This window comes from Myxocyprinus asiaticus, chromosome 40 (assembly GCF_019703515.2).
Source record: "Myxocyprinus asiaticus isolate MX2 ecotype Aquarium Trade chromosome 40, UBuf_Myxa_2, whole genome shotgun sequence".
NCBI classification, from domain to species: Eukaryota; Metazoa; Chordata; class Actinopteri; order Cypriniformes; family Catostomidae; genus Myxocyprinus; species Myxocyprinus asiaticus.
The window spans coordinates 36,318,784-36,343,962 of record NC_059383.1 but is presented as its reverse complement, the minus strand read 5'-3'; the positions used below and the strand labels follow the sequence as shown (position 1 = coordinate 36,343,962).

The window sequence follows — 25,179 nt, the reverse complement described above, 5'->3', positions numbered from 1 at the left end:
TGTGTGTGTGTTGCGAAGTTAGAATGCGCATGCGCAGTATTACGAGTCCGCTAGCTCCAGCTGACACGTGAGATCTAGGCGGATCGAGACTGGGCTTTTCCCAATCAGTGGGTGTTTTCAAACTATTGAGATTCCCTACTTTCATTGGATAGTTTAGAAACGCCCACCCTGGTTTGGAAACGCCCATTACTGTTCTACAGAGACCTATACTTGGGCGGTTCAGCAGCAGCATTGCATGTCAAACCAGAGAAATCCATACTTTTTACATGAATCTACTCTATGGGATATGTTTTTGAGAGGTTATTATCATGCAACCTGGATAGAACAGGACGTATTAACTGTGGTGTCTGTCGACAGCGAACTGGAATTCCCCGTTAAAGCCCGTTACAGGACCCAGCTGGAGCATTCTTGACATATGACGTGTAAACCGTCTTTATTGCATCACCAATCAGGTTTAATCAAATGCACTGAATTGCTGTCACTCGCATTGGCAATAAGAAACAGTAGTGAAATCTGTATGGAGGGCAAGGAGGAGGCGTGGCATGACGCCAGAGTTCAATTTTGACAGGAAAACTTACCAAATTTGGTGCGGGCTTCCTGCACTCAGCTTGTCACCATGATGCGCCTTTACCGCTTGCTGGAGCGTTTACGCGCGTGTACAGAAGTCTTGGCGCGTCACCGGCAGTGGTGTAGTATTGCAGAACTGTTAGTGAGGTTTTCCAGCACCAAAGTTGCTCCACGGTATCGAAGAATGGAATATCAGGTAAGCAGGTCGTATTTAAGTAGAATAAGTCGCCTGCTGTTCATATTTGAGCTGTTTGGAAAGTATTCACAGTAATAAGACAGTTAGAAGTTGTTTTGGACTTTGACCTGAACCTAAACTCAAATCAAACTGTAAATAAATACACTGGAGCGAGTGACCGTTATGGTTTAAGCTCGATTCATCTGCTGCAGCGGTTGTTACATCAACCGTTAAACTTCAAACTCAAAAGAGCGGCAAAACTTTTACGCGTAAAGTGCGCGTGGTGAGATAAAGTGCACGAGATCAGGCGCGCTCCATTGAGATGGATGAATGCATATTCTGCATAATTTCATTCATGCCATGTGCTCAGTGTGCAGGCAGGCGGCCATAATTGAGGATTATATACGTGTGTGTGTGTGATGGAGATATTTCATTTTTAATTCATAGCTAAAGTTGTCGTATTTTTATATTTCTTATTAGAAATAGGTGACACTTGATACAGTAGAGTGGAAACCTGACCAAAGTTTATTAGAGTCAAAGTCAATAAAGACAGTTATTGTTAATAATATGCATAATAGTATGCATTTGTGTATGTAAATATAAATCATTTAACACTTGAAAACTCCTGTGTGGTGAATTTTTTCTTAAACCTAGTTAAAGGGATAGTTCACCCCAAAATTAAAATTCTCTCATCTCTTACTAACCCTCATGTCATCCCAGATGTGTATGACTTTCTTCTTCAGAACACAAACAAAGAGTTTTAGAAGAACATTTCAGCTCTGTAGGTCCTCACAATGCAAGTGAATGGTGACCAAAACTTTGAAGCCCCCAAAACATTACATTATATTTACATTTATTCATTCAGATGCTTCTATCCAAAGCGACTTACAAAATGAGGAAGGACACAACATAAGCGATTCATCTTAAGGACACAGTAATACGAAAAGTGCTGCTTAACAAAGTTTCAATTGCATCAGAAAAGTACTATCAAAGACAGAGATTAGAGTACAACAATATATATATTTTTTTAACATTTTATTATGAGTGTGTAACAGGGTAAAGGATGGGCAAGGAGGCGGCGGGAACCGGCTAAACAGTCAACGTAAAATTTAATGATAAATCTCAACATAAAACAAATATAAACAAACGCAGACACGCATGCAACTCAATCAAATCTCTCTCTCTCTAACTGGCGACTCTGGCTGGTCTTTATCCCCCTCCCGGCTGATTAGCCCGATCTAGGGCCAGCCGTGTGTCCTCACGGCCCGGCCCGGCCCTCCTCCTTGTCACAGATTGTTTGGTCAAGTGCTCATGAAAATGATGTGTCTTGAGCCGTTTTTGAAGACAGAGGGAGTCTGCTTCATAGATGGAGTTGGGAAGGTACTTCCACCAATGAGATACAGTGAAGGCGAAAGTCCAAAAAAGTGATTTGGTGCCTCTTTGTGGTGTTACGACAAAGCGCTGCTCATTTGCAGACCACAGCCTTCTGTTGGTAACGCAGCTCTGCGGGAATGATTTTAGGTAAGCCGGAGCAGACCTAGTGACTTTTCTGTATGCCAGCATCAGCGCCTTGAACTTGATACGTGCAGCAACCGGCAGCCAGTGTAGCAAGACAAGGAGGGGTGTAACATGCGCCTTCTTGTGTTAGTTGAGGACCAGACGTGCTGCTGCATTCTGGATCATTTGCAGAGGCCTAATTGCGCATGCAGGAAGACCTAAACAAGGAGTTGTGTGGCATGTTCTGAGAGGAAGGGTCTTATTTTCCTGATGTTGTAGAGTGCAAATGTACATGATTGGGCTGTTTTTGAGATGTGGTTGGTGAAATTTAGTTGATTGTCGATGGTTACCCTAGTTTTGGATGGTGTCATTAGATGAACCCAGCTGAACGGTGATGTTGTGCTCAGCAGCAGGGTAGGCTGGAAGGACGAGGTGCTCGGTCTTCACTAGGTTGAGTTGAAGGTGGTGTTCCTTCATCCAGGCCGAGATGTCTGCTAAACAGGCTGAGATTCGAGTAGTCACCGTGGGGTTGTCTGAAACTGGAAAGACAAGTAGAGCTGTGAGTCAACGGCGTAGCAGTGGTAAGAAATCCCATGTGCTTGAATGATGGGTCCCAATGATGTTGTGTATATTGAGAAGAGAAGTGGGCCAAGCACTGAGCCCTGAGGTACACCAGTAAGTAGCTGATGTGACTTGGACACCTCACCTCTCCAGGCTACCTTGAAAGACCTACCTGAGAGATAGGACTAAAACCAGCCAAACACTGTTTCTGTGATGCCCAGAGTAGACAGGGTGGACTGGAGGATCTGAAAGTTGACTGTGTGAAAGGCTGCAGATAGGTCCAGCAGAATAAGGACAGATGATCTGGAGCCAGCTCTCGCCTGTCTCAGTGATTCGGTGACTGACAGCAGGGCAGCCTCGATGGAATATCCACTTTTGAAGCCTGACTGATTGTTGTCTAGCAGCTTGTTCTGTGAGAGATTGTTAGAGATCTCATTGAAAACTACCCTTTTTTCTGGAAGAGAGTGGAATTCATGTTTCCCTCAATTATTGCAAGTCGCCCTGGCCCTGAAGCAGCAAAGCATCCCCACACCATCACATTACCACCACCATGCTTGACCGTAGGTATGATGGTCCCCTGACCCTTGTCTTCCAAACAGTTCCACTTTTGACTTATCATTCCACAGAACATTCTCCCAAAAAACTTTGAAGATCATCAAGGTGTGTTTTGGCAAAATTCAGATGAGACTTAATGTTCTTCTGGGTAAACGGTGGTTTTTGCCTTGCCGCTCTTGCATGGGTGGTATATTTGGCCAGTGTCTTTCTGATAGTGGAGTCATGAACAGTGACCTTTATTGATACGAGAGAGGCCTGCAGTTCCTTAGATGTTGTCCTTGGCTTTTTTGTGACTTCCTGGATGAGTCGTCGCTGTGTTCTTGGAAAAATTTTGGAAGGTCGGCCACTTCTGTGAAGGTTCACTATTGTGCCAAATGATCTCCATTTGGAGATAATGGCTCTCACTGTGGTTCTTTGGAGTCCCAGAGCCTTTGAAATAGCTTTGTATCCCTTCCCAGACTGAAGTATTTCAATCACCTATTTCCTCATCATTTCTGGAATTTCTTTCGACCTTGGCATAGTGTGCTACTGGGTGAGACCTTTTAGCCAACTTCATGCTGCTGAAAAGTTCTATTTAGGTGTTGATTTGATTGAACAGGGCTGGCAGTAATCAGGCCTGGGTGTGTCTAGTCCAGTTGAACCCCATTATGAATGCAGTTTCATAGATTTGGGGATTTAGTAACTAAGGAGGCAAATACCTTTCCACACAGGCCGAGTTTGTATTGGATAACTTTTTTGCTTCAATAAATAATATTGTCATTTAAAAACTGTATTTTGTGTTTACTCAGATTGCCTTTGTTTTGTTAAACAATTTAGTATGAGATATACACTAAAACAGAAGAAATCAGGATGGGGGGCAAATACTTTTTCACAGCACTGTAGAGATATGTTAATTATGTATGTGAGTGCAGGTAGGATGGATGGATGGCTTGGAGAAGGTGGGAAGGAATAGGGTCAAGGGGGCAGGTGGTTGGAGAGGAGGAGTTTAGAGACCTCAGTGACAGAGGAGAGAACAGAGAGAGAGGAGAGCTGCATACAGGAGGAGGGTGTAGGGAGGAAAATTGATTTTTTTGAGGGAAGAGAGATAGAGACAGCATTGAAAAGGCAGGTGGGTGAGAGAGAATGGAGGTTACGGTGCAAGGAAACCATTGGGGGGAATATGTGTTAGTGTAGATGGAAGTGTAATGTTAAATTGAACAAAGTAGTGATCAGACTTGTAATGTAGTAACAAGAACATTATTAGTGGTACAGTTACATGTAAAAATGAGGTCCAGCTGGTTACCCAATATGTGCGTTGCGGTAGTGCATAGTCTTTCGAAGTCAAACGAGGCCAGAAGAGCATGAATTTCAACGGCCTGGTGCTTGTCTAGGTGTATGTTGAAGTCACCAAGAATTACAAGTGAGCTGTCATCTTCAGGGAAGGAGGACAGCAGGACATCCAGCTCCTCAAAGAAGTTAGCCAGTTGACCTGGAGGGAAATATATGACAATGATATTTTTGTGGGTTGCATTGTAGTGATAGCATAGAATTCAAATGAGTTGTTGTTACATAGTGAGGAGAGTGGTGAAAATGTCCAGTTGTTTGGAATGAGCAAACCTGTTCCCCCACCCCTACCGGTATGCCGATGGGTGTTAGAGAAGGAGAAGTTGTTGGAGAGGGAAGATGGTGTTGCGTCTCCACGTTTCTGTCAGAGCGGAGATGCTGAGGGCTGACTGTGTGGTGAAGGCTGGAATGAAGTCAGCTTTGTTCACGGCTGTCTGGCAGTTCCAGAGTCCAACCAAAAATGAGAGCGGAGCAAGTGATGGTGTGCAAAGGGGCCAGAGGTTGTGTGGGTTGCGATATGTCCTGCGTCTGAATTGTGTAAACTGTCTGTAACAGATAACAGGGATGTGCTTGAGGGCACACGTTATGCGCGGAAAAGACATAGAGGAATGAAAAGGAACAGATACTTAAGTGCTAACGGTGAGTGGCGCCTTGTTGGTGTTCTTGCTCGGTGGACTCGCACAGGTAGACTCGTTAGTCTTTACACAAGTACGTCTTCACACGAGAAGGGCTTCACACAAGAGCTGCTGCTTCCACGTCAGCGTCCACGTCAAATATATACGCTGCTATCGCGTAGTTAAATGGAAAAAAGCTGAACACGCCTTACTATTTAGTACAACAAAGCTGGTGCACGTGGCTAACAGAAACTGAGGAGTGCGCTAGATGACAACGCTTGAACAAACACAACTTCAGTACACTGTAAACAAACAATTCTAAACATAGCAATGAATAATCTAAAACAAGAAAAACACTGTAATAAACACACACTTACACACTACTGCAGACTCCTACTGGTAGATCGCTTCTCATGCACATAAAGGCAGCATTAAAATAATCCAGAAGACTCAAGTGGTTAAATCCATTTCTTCTAAAGCGATCTAATCAGTTTTGGGCGATTACACTTCCTAGCACTCTGCGCATGCGTCAAGCACTAAGAAGTGTAATTGAGCTTGAAAATAATTAAACTGCAATGGTAAGAAGTACAGTGAAAGGAGTTAATTTTTGGCCTTTTCTCACCCAAAACCATTTGAATCGCTGTAGAAGACTTGAATTAAAACACTGGAGTCTTAAGGCCCAGGTATACTTCATTTTTGCGTGTTCAGGATCGGCTCGCGCCTGGTCTACCGCGTTGCCTTTGTGAGTATACACTTCTGACCGCAAGCAAATACAAACGCATTTGATGCATGCCCACTAAAACTTTCAGTAGAGTCAATGACAGGCACATGCGCACAGACGATGACTGCATCCGCAAGTCGAAAAAATTTGGCCGGCGCATGGATTGGATTATGCCAAACTTTATGTCACGCATGCTATGCGCAGAGCGAGCCGCAGTGCGGACGTGTAAAGCGTACTTTGGCCTTTATGGATTACTTTTATACTGCCTTCATGTGCTTTTTGGAGCTTTAAAGCTTTGGTCACCATTCACTTGCAATGTGAGGACCTACAGAGCTGAAATATTCTTTTAACAATCTTTGTTTATGTTCTGCAGAAAAACATGAGTGTGAGTAAATTGAGAGAATGTTCATTTTTGGGTGAACTATTCCTTTCAATTGTTTTCAACAGTTCATTGTTTCAACTATTGTCCTCATTATCTGCACTATTAGTATTAACAGGTTAATTTGAATATTTGCAATCACATTTCAGTTATTCAGCATTGTTAAGATTCTCAATAATGGCTCTATTTTATTCTGAGATTTTCCCAGATTTGGTACGTGTCAGGATTAGTGTCACCTGTTCATATATTACTTGGCTGGGCAAGTTCTGTTTCATTGATTGCTTTTTGTGTTTAAAATGACCTGTCTGATCACTATTGCCAAACCAACACATTTAGCAAGCATACAAATTTAGTGGTCAGCTGTCAGGATTTGTAAATTGGTTGTACTACCTAAACCAGACATTCTGGCTAAACATTGTCTAATTATTATAAAAGGGTTCAGGAGTTCAGTGTTGTTAGTAAAGCAAAGCCTGACTTGTCATTTGTGAGTGCAGAGCTCTACATAGACATTTGGTTATTCAAAGAAAATCAGCTTAAATTTACTTGGACAGAACAAAAACAATTGTTTGGAAACTGCTATCACTGCTATTATTTTATTAGTTTAATGCTTGTCCTGCAAGCCACAGAGCTGGAATGGAGTTAAACATGACAATGAAATGAAGTTTGTAGAAGTACTTGAGCTGCGATCATGTTCCATGGTTTGGAGTGCGAGATGGTGAGATTTGATGGCATGAAGTCTTCGAGGTCCAGCTTTAGTGTTGTGAATGGTGCCTTTCAGAATGCAGTGTGCACCCTCAACACCCTGCAGACCAATGCCAGTGCTCTGGAACAGGTGAAGAGGGAAAGAGGACATCCACAAATCCAGCTGCAGGCCATGATAGGCTTTCTTCAGCGAGCAGGCCTCAAGGTAACAACTACAGCTGTAGAATATAAGACCTGTTGCTAAAGATTAAGGGTGGGGTGGTATGACCAAAATCTCACGCTATACCACATTGTGAGTAATTTTATATCACTGACTGTAAATGTGATAAAAATTCAATTAATTAAATGGTTTGGATGTGGCAACGGTAATGCTATTTTGGATAATACAGTGAAGTAAATGCTTGCCTCACTGAAAGGCACTTCATCTAATTTGAGATGTTATTATGGTGGCTTGGCAAAGCCAACATACTCTTATTCTACACCCTTGGCTTAGCGTTTTTCTAAAATCCCTAAACAAAGACCAAAAGGATCAACTGTACCTCGTAGAGCTACATCCACCCAACTTGGCACAGACCTTCAGAATGTTCTGCCTTAGCATGCTGCATATTTTCTAACTAAATGGACTTACAGTTTTCCCAGAGCGGGCGATCAAAAATGGGAAAAAATCCAATAAACTTTTATTGACGGAAAGTTCAAAGAGCCAATAGACTGTTTGTGAATCCAAACCTTTTTCACAGTCAAAAATGGGGGGGGAAACAGAGACTATTTAGCAGAGATGGGCAACTTCTATTAAAATGAATGGAAGAAATTGGAATGGCCAGCGGATGTAGAAAAGGAAGTCCCGCCTTACAGGTAAAAGAGCCAATCACCTTTTAGATACAGACATCGCCTGTCAATCAACTTGAGAACATTAGCTATTCAGGCCGGGATAATTGCGTTTTTAGCCTAATTTGTGGTAAAGCAGCACAGTTTATGATACCAGTGTAGGCAGATTTTACTGCTGAGTTGAAATATGTTCGTTGATCGTAAACTCGACCAACTGTTTTGGAGATTTCGGTCTTTCCCCATTCAAGTAGAAAGGAGCTGCACTTATATGCTGCTTGTTTACATAGAAAAAAGCTGCCCAGTCTGCCCAGTATCGTTCCAAAGATGGCCGCCAAGTGGGCTGACTTGCAAAAAAAAAAAAAAAAAAACTTACATAGACTTTCATTGACGGAATGTTTGTGAATTCAAACTTTTTTCAAACAGACAAATTTATCTGTCTGTCTGTCTATTTAACTTTCTTACAGTGTCCGACTATATTTAGCTTGCTGTATGCTGTCTTACTCTAATAGCTGTATATTACCATCAGACGTTTTAAACTAGTTTAAACTTCCAGGCAAGGCTTTGCCAAATCTAGTGGTCAACCGATATATCGCCAAGGCCGATAAATCAGCTGATATTCTGTTTTTTAATTATCAGCTCTGGCTGATAAATTTTCCGATTATATATTCCGAATTGGCTGATTTGTTTCTTGAGGGTGCTGAGAATCGCCTGCTTGCATGTGAAGCGACTAAGACGAAAACGACCAGTCACGGTTCGTTTTCTTGTTACGTGCCATTGTGTTACTACAATAATAGACCATTGTGCAACACGGTCTGAATATCAGAGTCTAATGATAAAAAGGCAAATATCAATAAAACAAATATCAGAGTTGGCCTGGGTAGCTCAGTGAGTAAAGACGCTGACTACCACCCCTGGAGTCGCAAGTTCGAATCCAGGGCGTGCTGAGTGATTCCAGCCAGGTCTCCTAAGCAACCAAATTGGCCCGGTTGCTAGGGAGGGTAGAGTCACATGGGTTAACCTTCTCGTGGTCGCTATAATGTGGTTCTCGCTCTCGGTGGGAAGCGTGGTGAGTTGTGCGTGGACACCGCGTGAAACCTCCACACGCGCTAGGTCTCCGCAGTAACGCACTCAACAAGCCACGTGATAAGATGCACAGATTGACGGTCTCAGATGCGGAGGCAACTGAGGTTTGTCCTCCGCCACCTGGATTGAGACGAGTCACTACTCCACCACGAGGACTTGGGAATTGGGCATTCCAAGTTGGGGAGAAAAGAAAAATAAATAAAACAAATATCCTATACTGTCTGCAAATATGCGCATATTTCATTTAAACAGATGTAATAAACCAACCTCACAAATTCAGCAGATCCAGCATCCTGTGGAGCACTCATTTATTTATCTCTAAAGCACATATTCTAACAGTCTCTCCTCAGCAGTTCCCTGTCACCTTTAACTTTATTTTCTAATGATAAGTCAAATATCAATAAAACTTGTATTATATACCGTTTGCAAATATGAAGATATCTCGTTTAAACAGATGTAATTCACGAACCTCACAAAAATCCTGCGTTTTCTTCCCGTTGAGCGCTTATCTAAAATCTTCCTCTGAAGTGCGTATTCTATCAGCCAGAATCAAAACTTCAGGATCAGGATCAAAAGTTGATCTGATTCACATATCATGACGACAATCTAAGCAGGCGATCCAGGCCGTTTAAACTGTCAGGAGATTGCTGGATCCGCACGAGTGCGTGAGTGCAACTTCAAGGCTGCGTCCGAAACCAGGAAAATGCTGCCTCCGGAGGCTGTATACGGAGGTAGGATGAAAATAAGGTGCTTTTCAAACTGTTCGGAGACCAGTTTCCTTAAGAGTTCCATTCATTCAAAACAGCTGTCAGTTAGGCCATTAACTGATCAGGCAGCTAGGCAGCAAATTAGCTGTCTGCGTATTCAGATGTAGCCTAAAGTAAAAGCACTTTACGTGTGCTATGAGTAAATGTCTTATTCACTATGCATTGTATGTACAGTTGGTTTGATTTGGTATTTTTTGAGTAAATGCGATTGCTAATGTGGACATGCCATCCATGATTGCTGGACTACTGTGTATACTGTTATTTCCTTCTTTGTTATATATGAACAATTTCTTCATGTGCAAATAAATTACTAAAATGTGATGACTAAACAGAAATCTGAAGAAACTGTTATATACCATTTAAAATACAATATTATTTTTTAGTTTTGTGTGAAATTTAGTAAATATAGTGCTAAATAAGAGTTTATATATATTTTTTTAGCAATTTTATGTTTGTTATTTACTATATGAATTTGTGTGATATATCGGCATTGTATCGGCAAGGTTGTCTTGACAAACGTTTTTATTGGTACTTGACTGACACAAACCAAAACATACGAGATTTAATTACAGTTAGTTATGTTTGTCATCAGCACATCAAATGCTTCACATTATGAAACACTTTGAAAAAACATTATGAAAAAAACACACCTGTTACCTGGGTAGCTCAGTGGTAAAATACGCTGGCTACCACCCCTGGAGTTCGCTAGTTCGAATCCCAGGGCGTGCTGAGTGACTCCAGCCAGGTCTCCTAAGCAACCAAATTGGCCCGGTTGCTAGGGAGGGTAGAGTCACATGGGGTAACCTCCTTGGGGTCGCTATAATGTGGTTTGTTCTCGGTGGGGCACATGGTGAGTTGAGCGTGGTTGCCGCGGTGGATGGCGTGAAGCCTCCACATGCGCTGTGTCTCTGTGGCAATGCGCTCAACAAGCCACGTGATAAGATGTACGGGTTGACTGTCTCAGACACGGAGGCAATTGAGATTCGTCCTCCGCCACCCGGACTGAGGCGAATCACTATGCGACCATGAGGACTTAGAGCGCATTGGGAATTGGGCATTCCAAATTGGGAGAAAAAGGGGAAAAATCCCCCCAAAAAAACCACACCTGTTACCGCACATCAAATTAATTCTATATTAATATGTTTCCTGGCAAACATCCTCGCATTGTGTCAACAACAGGGTCTCTTTGTCTTGATCTGTCTGGGACATCTGATTTTTAAACAAACCTGTATTAATGAATGTGACAAGTCTCAGTTCTCTTCTCAAGGAGAAAGCGAGGGCCGGGTAAATGTTCAACGCGTATTCTCGTATTTTACGCACTTTTCAGTGTCACATAAGAGTTTGCTTTTCAGCACACCACAAAAACTCACAGAACAACTCTGCTGCATGTGTCTCTCCTCTGGCAGTTTGGACTGCCCTTTTATACCTCTCCAGCTCTCACTGCAACACAAAACAGCTGTCAGAGATCATTACCCTCAGGTGTCAATCCTTACCACTCTTCCTATCCCGGCCACACCCACATTACCCCAATGAACCTGAACGGTAATTATTCCCACTGCTGGACTGTGGCCATTCAAACTGAAATAATTTGTTCTGTGTCCCCACAGGTAAAAGAGCTTGATCGTCTTAATATTATTCATGTAACTGGAACAAAAGGAAAGGTAAACAAACTGATAAAATATGTTTTTGTGAATATATACTTATTGACACACTGAAATGCCTGATCAAGTTGATACATGTTAAAAAAGACAAACAAACCTGCACTGATTTCAATGTTGTTGTTGTTTTGGGTTTTTTCCAGGGGTCAACATGTGCCTTTACAGAGCAGATTTTGAGAAATTATGGCTTCCGAACGGGATTCTACAGGTATTTTAACCTTTCGGAGTAGTTAAAATGTTTTGGTGATGAAAGTGATTTTTGTTTGTGTGTGAGGATGTGGCAGTGTTTTTAAGATTATTGCATAACTCTGCCTTTTATATGTGTGAGTTGGAAAACTAGTCCATGTTGAACTTTGCTTGGTCTACCCCTTCAAATAGCGACTTGCACAAACTAGCTGTCTGAGTACAGACTAAACCTGTATATCAGGGGTCAGGAACCTTTTTTCACTAAGGAGCCAATTTTTGAATTTTTGGTTGATGCATTTTTTCAAAAGAGCCATACCACAAATGAATAATTTACTATTTTCAAAATACAAAGTTTTTCAATAAAATAAAATTGTTATATTGCCCATAGACTACTCAAAAACAAACAAATATGCAAAAATTAATAGGTAACATGTTGCAATATGGAATTGAGTACACGTGTTTGTGCGGGTCTCCATAAAATTACTTCATTTTACAATTGTTAATGAAAAATGTCCCTTTTGGGCTGGGCGATATGCAAAAAATATTTTAATGATAATCGCATTTAAAATATCGCGATATCCGATTATATCCGATTATATGGTCAACCCTCAAGGTCGGTGAATATTTTTGCTTTATTGATTTTGCTTTAAAAATTTTATTAATTTATTGAAACACGAAAAACTTAAACAAAAGACATTTCCAAATTCATATTGCACTTTAAATGATATGAAAAAAGCAATTAAAATAGCGAAGTGATTAACAAATCTTATATATAACCACCTCCCCAAATCCAAACATTTTCTATCTCCAACGACCCCAGTATTCAAGTATCAGTATGCAGCAACAGGTGAAAAATTACTCATAGCATAAAAATTAAGAACTAAAGACAATTATAAATGTAAAGATAATTATAATAATCATCAAAATTAATAAGCCTAATAAATCCCTTTGTGTTCCCAAAAAATGCTGCCAAATGTGTGTTCTTATCGAATGTATTTGTATTGCGTTTCGGTAATACAGTTAATGCTGCCTAAAGAAAAGAAAATAGAACTAAATTTTAGGTTCAAGGTGAACGTGTCTTGTATTACTTTATGATTTATTCACTTTCGTCTTAGTGCTTAGTTTTGGCTAGTTAAATTTTAGCTCAAGTTGAATGATTCTACATAATCATTGACCATTGTTTACAGTAAGATCAGTGGGTTTATGGGTCTTAAACAAACACTGTAGTACAGAGTCTTTATCTTTAGTCCATTATGTTTTATGGTGTGTGTGTATGTGTTATCTTTTGTGTTTTGAAGTTTTTTTCACCCTCTTACCTCTTGATTTTAGTTCACCCCATTTAGTGCAAGTGAGGGAGAGGATCAGAATCAACGGTCAGCCAATAGGCAAAGAGCTCTTCACAAAATATTTCTGGCAGGTGTATGGACGACTGGAGGAAACTAAGGTGAGCCTGGTAATATTTTCCCTGCGTTTTTGAAATTAGAGTACAATATGCTTTGTAGACGTACTGTATCTTGCAATGTAAAACTCAAAGCTGGAAAAAAAGTTAATTGAGAAATCGTCAATGCCATGATGTCACAGCCATGAGCTCATTAACATATGACTGCCCATGATACATATTCAATAAATACCTTAGTGTTCAGTTACTTTGCCTGCCCTGTTTTAGTCACAGTTAGCCTATCCTAACAGAGCTCATTTAGATGGAGACTTTTTAAAGGTACGGTATCAAAAATAGCTGGTTTAATTCCAAGGGTCAGAGAGAGGATAGTAACCCTAAATTACAACTGTTCTTTGCTGCAAGACATGTTCAGGTTTTTAAGTTTTTATGTATGCTTTTGTGAATGTTTGAAATGGTATCGAAATGGTATTGAACTGTAGATTTAAATAATGGTCCAGTCAGTTTCTCTGTTTTATAATTGAGCTCTAATGCAATAATTCCTAAGAAGAAGGAGCGTGTTTCCTTCTGCCACTGTTCGCTGCTGGCTGATCCTTTTGGTTTGCATGCATTCTGTCTAATTGTGTTGCATGCTGCCTGTTTGATGTTAATTGTGTTAAGTGTAAACATGAGGCTTCTGATTGTGTAATTGCTTAATCACAGCATCATGTCATTCATTTGAGATGGGAAATGGTGCCATTGTTCTGCCTCTTGTACTCAAAAAAAAAAAAAAAAAGTCTTTGTACATCAGTATCCATGTATCCTACATAAATGGCAAAGTACAGCTGTAAAATTGGGGCTGGGCGATATGCAAAAAATATTTTCACTATATTTTTCTAAAGAAATATTGCAATATCCGATTACATCGTCAAGCCCCCTGCCCACACTGCTGAGGAATGGTGAAAATTTTAGCTTTATTGATTTTGACTTAAAATTTAACATTTATTTATTAAAACACAAAAAGCATAAAGATATTTCTAAAATTAAATTACACTTTAAATGTAATGCAAAAGCTATTAAAATAACAAAGTGGTCAAATTTTTTTTACCTAACCCTAACCAAATCCAAAAATGTACCTCCTCCAACTTCCTCCATCGGCCATCACGCAAGGATCCGCCTGTGTCAACAGGTGGAAAATTACTAATACAAATTCAAATCTAAAGACAATTATCAATGTAAACAACAACAATAATAATAATAATAATAATAAAACATTTATAAACATAATATATAAACACCCCACATAATTTCTACATTCTTTTTTTTTGGGGGGGGGGGTCGTTTCTCCCCTTTTTCTCCCAATTTGGAATGTCCAATTCCCAATTTGCTTTAAGTCCTCGTGGTGGCGTAGTGACTTACCTCAATCCGTGTGGTGGAGGACGAATCTCAGCTTCCTCCACGTCTGAGACCGTCATCCCGTGCATCTTATCACATGGCTTGTTGAGCGTGTTACCCTCCCTAGCAACCGGGCCAATTTGGTTGCTTAGGAGACCTGGCTGGAGTCACTCAGCACGCCCTGGGATTCGAACACGCGAACTCCAGAGGTGGTAGCCAGCGTCTTTGGTTTGGCTACAACCATTTGTTACTTCAATTACTCTATGCTAAAACAAATAGAAACCGACAGTTTTCCTGTTAGGTGTAAGACTAATAAATTCCTTTGTGTTCCTAAATTAATGCTGCCTAACAATTTCCACTGTGTTCTTATTGAATTTGTGTTTGTATTGCGTTCCATTAATGTAGTTAATGCTGGCAATATAGATGATTAAAACAGAACACTTTACTTGCACGTGTTACACGAGACAACCTCTCAACAAACAGCGAATCTTTCGTTTGTTCTCCAAAATGTAATAGTGTTTTTCTTCAAGTGCGTGCCTTTGTGTCTAACAGCATTTCTTATCATGTGTCACTGATTTCATACTCTGGGCAAATATATTTGGCGACTTAACAGCTCCATGGTTTTGTCATTTCATGATATTATCGATCTGTCAATGAGTGTTGCAGTTGGCAATGGGATCTGATAACATTGTCCCATCACCCAGCCTTATGTGAAATGAGTAATATTTAAAGATTGGAATGACACGTGTGTTATAATGGTTGTGCTTAAACCTTTCAGGATGCTCATGGTGGCAGGATGCCCGCTTATTTTCGCTTTCTCACAATCTTGGCCTTCCATGTGTTCTTGCAGGAAAAGGTGAGTCACATATATGATCTGCATTATCTGTGTATTACATATTTGTTACTATAGACCAATTGCATTGTATATTTTTGAGGTCACTGATCTGGAACCCACAGTTTAGGGTTGCATCGGTATGAGATTTTCACAGTACGATAACCGTCTCAGAAAATATCACGGTATACGGTATTACACAGTTATTATTATTATCAGTAAAAATGACCCTTAAAGGAAAGAAAACAGAAGAGTTTTAAAGGAATGAAAACAGAAGAGTTTTTGGTTGAACAAACGCTTTATTAATATTTTTTTATTATTATTGAAGTATGTGTAAAAAAAAAAAGTCTCCCTTTTGAAAATAAATAAGAAAGCTGTACATCTCCTGTTTGAACAAAAGAAATTAAGAGGAAAATAGGAGCAGGACCTTAAAAAAAAGTAATCTCTCTTTAGAAATAAATAAATCAAACTGTACTTCCTTTTGAACAACATAAATGGGAGAGAATTTTCCTGAAATCAGATTATCATAGCAGCATGTATTTCTTGATTTCTTTTCAGGCCAGGTTATGATGAAGAAATTTCAAATTCTACTAAAATTAACTACTAAATGAAAAATAACATCAGCTGTGTAAGCTTTTAAAATAATGTCCTATGATTATTAACAATTAACATATATGCTGTTATATGTTAATATAACCCCCCACCCCCCCAGACAACGCAGATGTAGCCGGTATGTGGAAAATGATTTCGATGGCTCATTTTATGATCGAAGTTTAAACGTTCACACATTTTTCCATTAGGGATTAAAGTGTTCTCGAAGATGGGCGAACATGTTTGATGTGTTTCCTCCTTTGGCAGCCACTTTGCGTCCACATTTTTTGCAAACTGGATATCCGTCCTCGAGGACCCCCGTTCCTTTTTAGGATATCCAAAGTAATCCCTCGCTGCTGATTTTAAGTTCTTTTTTGGTGGGGGATGGAGATTAGTGATATTAGCCTCGCTTCTCTCTGACATTTCTCCGCTGCATTTGTGTGTGTGGCGCAAGTTGACGAGTCTGACAGGCGGTTGAGGAATGCATGCACAGGTGAGATTCTACGTCCGGTAGCTTTTTTATTTTTCAATAACGTAGGTAAGCAAATGTACATGGTATTATAACCGTCAATTTTCATACCATGGTATACCGTGAAACCGGTATGCCACTGCAACCCTACCACAGTTTAATTTTCAGCAGTGTGCAGTCAACAATGAAAGTTTTATTATTGACGGACACCAGCAATTAAAGAGCTCTGTCTCTGTCTGTGCAGGTTGATTTGGCTGTTGTTGAGGTTGGGATTGGTGGTGCATACGACTGCACCAATATCATCAGGTAGGTGAGCATCGTTTAAGCTTTAAAAAACATTTTAGCCATGGAAAATTTCCCTCCCTACTGCTTCAGTGTAGTGTATCTAATTCCCTTTTGTGTCCTGTTAGCTCATGCTAATGTGGCCTTCATTCATGTGACTATATAATTCAATCAAGTGTGATACATTCCTCTCAAATTGATCAGTCAATGATCTCCATTCTTCATGGGGTTTAACCAGTGAACCTCATCATTAGCCATATCAACCAACCATAAAGCTGACTGTTCACATGAACCAATCATTGATCCTTATTTATAATGCTATCTAAGCAGACGATTGTATGTGGTCTTATTCCAGTAACAGACAGTAAAAACGTTAACTTATCCTCTAACAGTGAGCTAGTCCATGCTGTATCTGCTTAAAGCAAAGTTGAGACATTTATTTATATTAGTTTCTGTTGTACTGCTTCAATGTTTTGTTAACCCTTAAAGCTCTTAGGGTGTTTTTAAAGATCTCTGTTTCAGTTCCATACTCAATATAAAGGCTTTTTACAACAAAAAAACAAAAAACAAAAAAACAATAACAGGAGGGTCAAGTGTTTGGTATCATTTTAAAGAAAACTTTTTTAATTATATAGAGGTAAATTCTGAGACTCTCAGCCTAAGAGAAACCTTGAGCCAAAAATGACCTTTTTCTGATTTGGCATTATATATCTCAGGGTGTAAATAAGTTGGCTCTGAAAAAAACTGCTTTTGTTTTGTTCTCAATCATGTCACCAGTAACTGAGTAAAAGTTTGTGTTGATCAAACAAAGCAATTAAAAGTTATAGCATTACAAAACTAATTTATCCTAGTTTTCAAAAACGTCTCCAAGTGTCCAGAAGTTTCTCCAAACAAATAAAACATAATAATTGTACATAAGAAATAATTACAAATGCAAACACAACAATGACTAAAGGTTTGCATAGCATGCAGACATGATTTTAGCAATGCGATTTCACAGAATGAGTTTCATTCTGTGCCATTTGAGTCATCATTGAGTATATGTCCTTGGCGCCATCTCCTGGTGGCCATATGTAATTACAGGGAATGGTCACATGACTCTGCCCAAATACGGAGGATTATCACCACTAGCTGGAGCGATCTGAACCCAGTCTGATTGGTTTAGCATTCCATGATGCTACAGCATTTCCGATGACGTCATCTGATCCAAGAAACGAACTACTTATTAGTATTATGCTTTAAATCTTGATTTTGAGTATTTTTAAATTTTTATCAGTGAAGTATTGCAAGTATTACAAAATTCTGTTTTAAAGGAATGTTCCGGGTTTAATACATGTCAAGCTCAATCGACAGCATTTGTGGTATAATATAGACTACCACAAAAATAAATTCTGGCTTGTCCCTTCTTTTCTTTAGAATAAGCAAAAATTGAGGTTCCACTGAGACACTTACAATGGAAGTCAATGGGGTCAATACATAAACATTAAAATACTCACAGTTTCAAAAGTATAGCCACAAGACTTAAACAATATGCATGTTAATGTGATTTTATTGTGATAAAATCACTTACTAACCTTTTCTGTGTAAAGTTATTCAATTTTACAACTTCGTTGCCATGACAACATAACATTGTAAACACGAAAACCCAAAATTGACAGTAAAAACAACGATTTAAACAAATTTACAGCTCAAATAATACAATTGTTTTAACAGAATAATGAATGTGAGTGCTTTTATGAAATTATAAGCTTCACATTTCTGCCTTTAAACCCTCCAAAAATCGGCCCCATTCACTTCCATTGTAAGTGCCTCACTGTAACCTCGATGTTTGCTTTTTTTTTTTTTTTTTTTTAAGAAAATGCAGGATGAATAAAAAAATTTTGAGGTAATTGACATTGCTGTTGAATGAGCTTAACTTGTATTGAACCCGGAATATTCCATTAACGGCGAAGGAGGGTAGATATTCTTATTTGATCAGTATATAAATCAGTTATAAGATTTATTAACATGTTTCTCATGTTTTTTAAAGGAGTCCTTGGGTGTGTGGTATCTCTTCTTTGGGCATCGATCACACCAGTTTACTGGGAGATACCATTGAAAAAATTGCCTGGCAGAAAGGTGGCATTTTTAAGGTGAGTTCGTGTTAAAAAAAAAAAATGTTGGAGCTGAGAGAAAATGAAAAGTATTTGGTTAACTAAAACTTTCTTGTGTGTGTTTGTCTTGCAGCCGGGGGTTCCTGCATTCACCGTGAAACAGACTGACGGATCGATGAAGGTGCTTCAAGAGCGAGCAGAAGAAATTGGGGTGAGAGACACAACACATTCAAAATACACAATTAAAAATACAGACAGCTCATTTGTTTCTCTCTCTCACTCTCTGTCTCAGTGTTCGTTATCAGTGTGTCCTGATCTGGATGAGTATGAGAGCGAGGGATCACTCAGGTTGGGTTTAGCTGGTCATCATCAGCGCAGTAATGCTTCTCTTGCTCTACAGCTCTCACACACCTGGCTGCAGAGACACTTCCTCACAGGTGTGTGCTTCTATCTGTGGAGTAGTTCATATAATTGTGTTTGTGCTTGTGTATCTAATCAGCTGTTTGTTGATTTTTCTTTTATCAGATCCTGTATTATCATCTCCAGTAGAGTTCAGCGGTGTGAATCCAGCTCAAGCGTTTCGGCCCAGTCCTGCAATGATTAAAGGTCTGTAAAAAAAAAAACACTCTATACACAACCTAATGTGTCATCTAGCTGTTCAGGGTTCCCGTGGTCATGGAAAACCTGGAGAAATCATGAGATTTCTATAGTTGGAAATAAATTCTGCTAATTTTGCTCAGCTTGTGCAAGTACAAAGTCTATATAAGGATTTTTTTAAATCATTTTGAAAGTCATCGTGACCAACCGTATCCAAAGTGACGTACATTACAGTTATTAGATGTTATTAAATGAACCCACATCCTTTCATTTACAAGCTTAGGTCTCTATTATTTATTTATTTGGCAGATGCATTTATCCAAAGCGACATGCAGTGCATTCAAGCTGTGCTTATTTTAGTTTAGTTGTTCCCTGGGAGTTGAACCCATAACCTTGGTGTTACTAGTGCCATGCTCTACCAACTGTATTATAGGAACTCTACAGCTAGAATCTACCGCCTTAAACACAGCATTGTAGAAAATCTCCCTAAATTAGATTCAATATTTATGACATCTCAACAGGTCTTGCCGAGACTGAATGGCCTGGACGCAATCAGACGCTGAAACGTGGTCCTGTGACGTATTTCCTGGATGGAGCTCATACCACACGCAGCATGCAGGCCTGTGTCCGCTGGTTTAACGAGGTCGCGACACAACACGAGAAAAATGCAGGGTGAGATACAGCACAAGTTTTATTTGGGTGTGCACTATATTTAAAGGAATATTCTAGGTTCATTACAAGTTAAGGTCAATCGACAGTAGTTGTGGTATAATGTTGATTACCTCAAAATGTAATTTCGACTCATCCCTCGTTTTCTTAAAAAAAAAAAAAAAAAAAAAAAAAAGCAAAAGTCTGGGTTGTAGTGAGGCACTTACATACAATGGAAGTGAATGGGGGCCAATCTGGAATTATGGAAACGTAAGTGCCTCACTGTAACCCAGATTTTTTCTTCTTTTTACCTTTTAAGAAAAGGAGAAACGAGTCAAAATAAATGTTTGGGGTAATCAACATTATGCCACAAATGCTGTCGATTGAGCTTAACTTGTATTAAACCCGGAACATTCCTTTAAGCAAATTAGGTAGAAGAGGTTGTGATGTATCTGTTTTATAATCTACATTTTATGATTCTGGCTGCAAAACTGGAAGACTTCAAATCCAGATCTTAAGGCATGGGGTAGGACCTACAAAACCTACAGTGATTTGAACCTTGCAATTACTCTTTATCTTGGTTGAATATTAAGCATTTGTATTGTCAGATTGTTAGTAAATGTATTTAAAAGAATAGCTCACCCAAAAATTAAAATTCTCTCATCATTTACTCACCCTCATGCCATCCCAGATGTGTGTGACTTTCTGTCTTCTGCAGAACACAAATAAAGGTTTTTAGAAGAATATCTCAGCTCTGTTGGTCCATACAATGCAAGTGAATGGTGACCAGAACTTTGTATCTCCAAAAATCACATAAAGGAAACAGAAGTAATCCATATGGCTCCAGTGTTTAAATCCATATCTTCAGAAGCAATATAAAACTTGTGAGTGAGAGACAGATCAATATTTAAGTCCTTTTTTATTTTATTTTTTTTACTATAAATCTCCACTTTCTGATGTAAAAGTGAAAGTTAAAGTGGAGATTTAGTGTAAACAAGGACTTACATATTGTTTTTATTTCTCACCCACACCTATTATATTGCTTCTGAAGATATAGATTTAAATATTGGAGTCTTATGGATTACGTTTATGTTTCCTTAATGTGATTTTTTGGAGCTACAAAGTTCTGGTCACCATTCACTCGCGTTGTATGGACCAACAGAGCTGAGATATTTTTGGTTTGTGTTCTGCTGAAGAAAGAAAGTCATACACATCTGGGATGGCATGAGGGTGAGATAATTTTCATTTCTGGGTGAACTATCCCTTTAAGGTTCATTTCCTGTGTGTTTGTAGGGGTCCAGTGGTCAGAGTCCTGTTATTTAATGCTACAGGAGAGAGAGACTGTGCCGCCATGCTCAAACTACTTGCGGTGAGTTATACATTCATGCTTTAATCACTTGACTGTTACATTGACCCGGATGGACTTATTTTATTTTGCATATGTTTGCTCTGTTTTAGCCTTGTCATTTTGATTTTGCTGTGTTCTGTCCGAACATCACAGAGGCCATAGCGACCTGTAACGCAGGTAAGAGATGCTTCCACCTGCAGTCCTGTGTAATCCAGAGGCAGAACATGAAATTATGTCTTATCTTTTAAGTGAATCAAAGTGAAAGCTGACAATAGGTGATAGTAAATATTTTATTTCATTCAGATTTATATTGTCATTGTTCTAAAGCCAAAAGAAATTATATTATCTGAAAAATACTTTTATTTTTCTTTCATTTCTTCAATTCTGTTGAAATCTATAGTCCTTAAAAAAAAAGGTAATCGTTTCAAATGTCAAATGTGGTAAATGTTTACTTTTTTACACTTTTTTTCCTCTGACATTTTCCAAACACCCTGTTGCGGCCACCTGGGGGTCCCTGGACCCCAGTTTGAAAACCCCAGGAGTTCTTTGAGTGTGTTGTGCCTAAGTGACTGTTAACAGAGTTGATTCTCATGAAGAGCGTTCAAATCAGTCACCTACCAGGTTCCATTTCAGTTAGGATGCTGCCTTAGAAGTTAGCTAATGTAGTCAGCAGAAAGCAAGGCAGCTCTAAGGTTTTGAATAAAGATCCATTTTTCTGGGGGCATGGGTAGCTCAGCGAGTAAAGACGCTGACTACCACCCCTGGAGTCGCGAGTTCGAATAAACCCAGCCAGGTCTCCTAAGCATCCAAAGTGGCCTGGTTGCTAGGGAGGGTAGAGTCACATGGGGTAACCTCCTCGTGGTCGCTATAATGTGGTTCTCACTCTCGCAAGTCACTATGCCACCACGAGGACTTAGAGCGCATTGGGAATTGGGCATTCCAAATTGGGGAGAAAACAATAAAAATAAAAAAAAAGATCCATTTTTCTCTACCTCCGACTGTTTTTTGTGCTAATGTGGAACAAATGCAGTGATTATTTTTTTGCTGACACACTCTTTGTGTCCCTCAGATCAGCAAAACTTTAACGTTTCTGTTGAGAACATGCTCACCCGTTGCCTGGACAACCAGCAAAGCTGGCGCATTCTAAATGGCCAGGAGGAGAAGCCGGAGGAGGGGCTTTTGATCGGGGGTGGCCTGCCCCTGGTGGCGGAAAGGAACAGTGACACCCTCGTGTTTCCCTGCATCCTCAGCGCCCTCCAGTGGATCAGTCAGGGAAGAGACGCTGTTCTGTCAGACCCAAACAAATGCATCATACCTGTTAAACCTAGCATAAGCGCAAAAGCTGCACCGCTACGAGAGGCCGTGAACATACACGTACTCATCACAGGCAGCCTACACCTGGTGGGAGGGGCTTTAAAACACTTAGAACCTGCTTTAAATTGCTAATAGACAGACATTCAACAAAACTTTTCACAGCAAGAGCGCCACCTAGTGCCTAAACTCTTTAAACGTGTTACACAACACCTAGTTGTTGAGACAAATCCTAAAAACTTTACTGCAAATCATGACTGAAATCATGTCAACCTGTTCTAGAATTCTTGTTATGTCAGTCCATACTAGAATCGGACTTGAAGAGCTTTAGATCAGTTCAATGAGCATTCACCAGTATGTTTACTGTTCAGCCATTTACTTTGAGTTTTGCAAGTACTTTAAGTGCATTCTGTTCATTTAAAGGAATAGTTCACACAATAATGGAAATTCAGTCATTTCCTAACCCTCATGATATTTTTTTTAACTCCTGGACTGTTTTCTATCTTCCTTGAAACACAAAAGGAGAGGTTTAGTACAATGTTAAAGCATCTCTTTCTCCATTCAACGAAAGTTGATTGTTATTTAGACTGCTAAGTTTCAAAAAGGTGCCATAAATTTATCATTAAAGAATTCCATGTGTCATGCACTATGTTCCAAGTCTTCTGAAGGCATACAATGTAATACTTCGTTTTTTTTTTTTTTTTTTTTTTGGAGCTAAAACAAGCTTGGACATTGTGCCTAAAATCTCATTTTGTATCATGGAAGCAAGAAAATACAGGTTCGAATGACATTGGGGTGAGTAAATTATGACAGAATTTTAGTTTTGAGGTAAACAATTTCTTTAATCCGATATTTCCATATGTGAAAAACTTTTAGAATGTCAGTTTTTGTACCCATCTGTGTGTTTATGTTAGATTTTATGTATTGCACTTAAAGAATAGTGTCATAAATGAAAACACTAATATAATTATGAAATAGTAACGTGTAACTTCGAATAAATGCATGGGAAACAGTTTGCATTCATACACCTGAAAATAATTGTTCTCATTTGTTATCAAAAAGGTGCCCACATCTGTTCTTACTGAATAAAAATGTGTCATAAATGTTTGTGTATATACAGCTGAAGTCTGAAGTTTACATACACTTAAGTTGAAGTCATTAAAACAAATTTTTTAACCACTCCACAAATTTCATATTAGCAAACTATAGTTTTGGCAAGTCGTTTAGGACATCTACTTTTGTGCATGACACAAGTAATTTTTCCAACAATTGTTTACAGACAGATTGTTTCACTTTTAATTGACTATATCACAATTCCAGTGGTTCACCACGTTCATTTGTACAAACAATAGTACACAAGTATGAACACTATGGGACCACGCAGCCATCATACCACTCAGAAACGAGACGCATTCTGTCTTCTAAATATTAACATAGTTTGGTGCGAAAAGTGCAAACAATCCCAGAACAACAGCAAAGGATCTTGCGAAGATGCTAGAAACAGGTAGACAAGTATCTATATCCACAGTAAAACGAGTCCTATATCGACATAACCTGAAAGGATGCTCAGCAAGAAAGAAGCCACTGCTCCAAAACTGCCATTAAAAAACTACAGTTTGCAAGTGCACATGGGGACAAAGATCTTACTTTTTGGATAAATGTCCTCTGGTCTGATGAAACAAAAATGTAACTGTTTGGTCATAATGGCCATTGTTATATTTGGAGGAAAAAGGTTGACACCAATCCCAGCTGTGAAGCATGGGGGTGGGCAGCATCATGTTGTGGGGGTGCTTTGCTGCAGGAGGGACTGGTGCACTTCACAAAACAGATGACATCATGAGGAAGGAAAATTATGTGAAAATATTGAAGCAACATCTCAAGACATCAGCCAGGAAGTTAAAGCTTGGTTGCAAATGGGTTTCCAAATGGACGATGACCCCAAGCGTACCCACAAAGTTGTGAGAAAATGGCTTAAGGACAACAAAGTCAAGGTATTGGAGTGGCCATCACAAAACCCTGACCAAAATTTGTGGGCAGAACTGAAAAAGCGTGTGCGAGCAAGGAGGCCTACAAACCTGACTCAGTTACACCAGTTCTGTCTGGAGGAATGGGCCAAAATTCCAGCAACTTATCGTGAGAAGCTTGTGGAAGGCTACCCAAAAAGTTTGACCCAAGTTAAACAATTTAAAGGCAATGATACCAAATACTAACAAAGTGTATGTAAACTTCTGACCCACTGGGAATGTGATGAAAGAAATAAAAGCTGAAATAAATAATTCTCTCTACTATTATTCTGATATTTCATATTCTTAAAATAAAGTAGTGATCCTAACTGACCTAAGACAGGGAATGTTTTCTATGATTAAATGTCAGGAAATGTGAGTTTAAATGTATGTGGCTAAGGTGTATCTAAACTTCTGTCTTCAACAGTACATCATGTATTAAACACCGTAGGATTGGTGAGAACTAAACCTTTTAAATAAAAAAATAAATAAAAAAAAGGTGTAATGATTTAATACATTTTTTAAAAGCATTTTATATACTGTAGTTGAGATAGGAGCGTATTTAGTCTTCAACTGTTTTTTGGTTAATAAAGATGATCCCACTGCTTGTCTTAAACTACCT

At 39.3% G+C, this 25,179-nt stretch overlaps 1 protein-coding gene across 2 annotated transcripts; it reads left to right on the top strand.

The window, feature by feature from the left end:
• Positions 1 to 223: 223 nt before the first annotated feature.
• On the top strand, positions 224 to 25,049 carry LOC127430981 (folylpolyglutamate synthase, mitochondrial-like). 2 transcript variants are annotated; one of them, XM_051681140.1, is made up of 15 exons: positions 224 to 763; positions 7,171 to 7,299; positions 11,377 to 11,430; positions 11,571 to 11,635; positions 12,943 to 13,057; positions 15,162 to 15,239; positions 16,520 to 16,581; positions 18,587 to 18,689; positions 18,784 to 18,861; positions 18,943 to 19,087; positions 19,176 to 19,256; positions 19,769 to 19,919; positions 21,189 to 21,264; positions 21,354 to 21,420; positions 22,313 to 25,049. In XM_051681140.1, exons 1-15 carry the CDS (start codon positions 617 to 619, stop codon positions 22,687 to 22,689), a joined length of 1,728 nt encoding a protein of 575 aa, XP_051537100.1. In that variant the 5' UTR covers positions 224 to 616; the 3' UTR covers positions 22,690 to 25,049. The 2 variants fall into 2 exon arrangements, with proteins under 2 accessions (XP_051537100.1, XP_051537101.1); XM_051681141.1 differs by lacking the exon at positions 7,171 to 7,299.
• The last annotated feature ends 130 nt before the right edge of the window (positions 25,050 to 25,179 follow it).

Excerpts from the sequence above, each read along its gene's own strand:
- LOC127430981 (XM_051681140.1), top strand. The coding sequence starts at position 617 with ATGATGCGCCTTTACCGCTTGCTGGAGCGTTTACGCGCGTGTACAGAA. Across the intron at positions 764-7,170 it reads ATCGAAGAATGGAATATCAG|AATGCAGTGTGCACCCTCAA; the intron begins GTAAGCAGGTCG and ends GGTGCCTTTCAG. Across the intron at positions 11,636-12,942 it reads TTCCGAACGGGATTCTACAG|TTCACCCCATTTAGTGCAAG; the intron begins GTATTTTAACCT and ends TCTTGATTTTAG.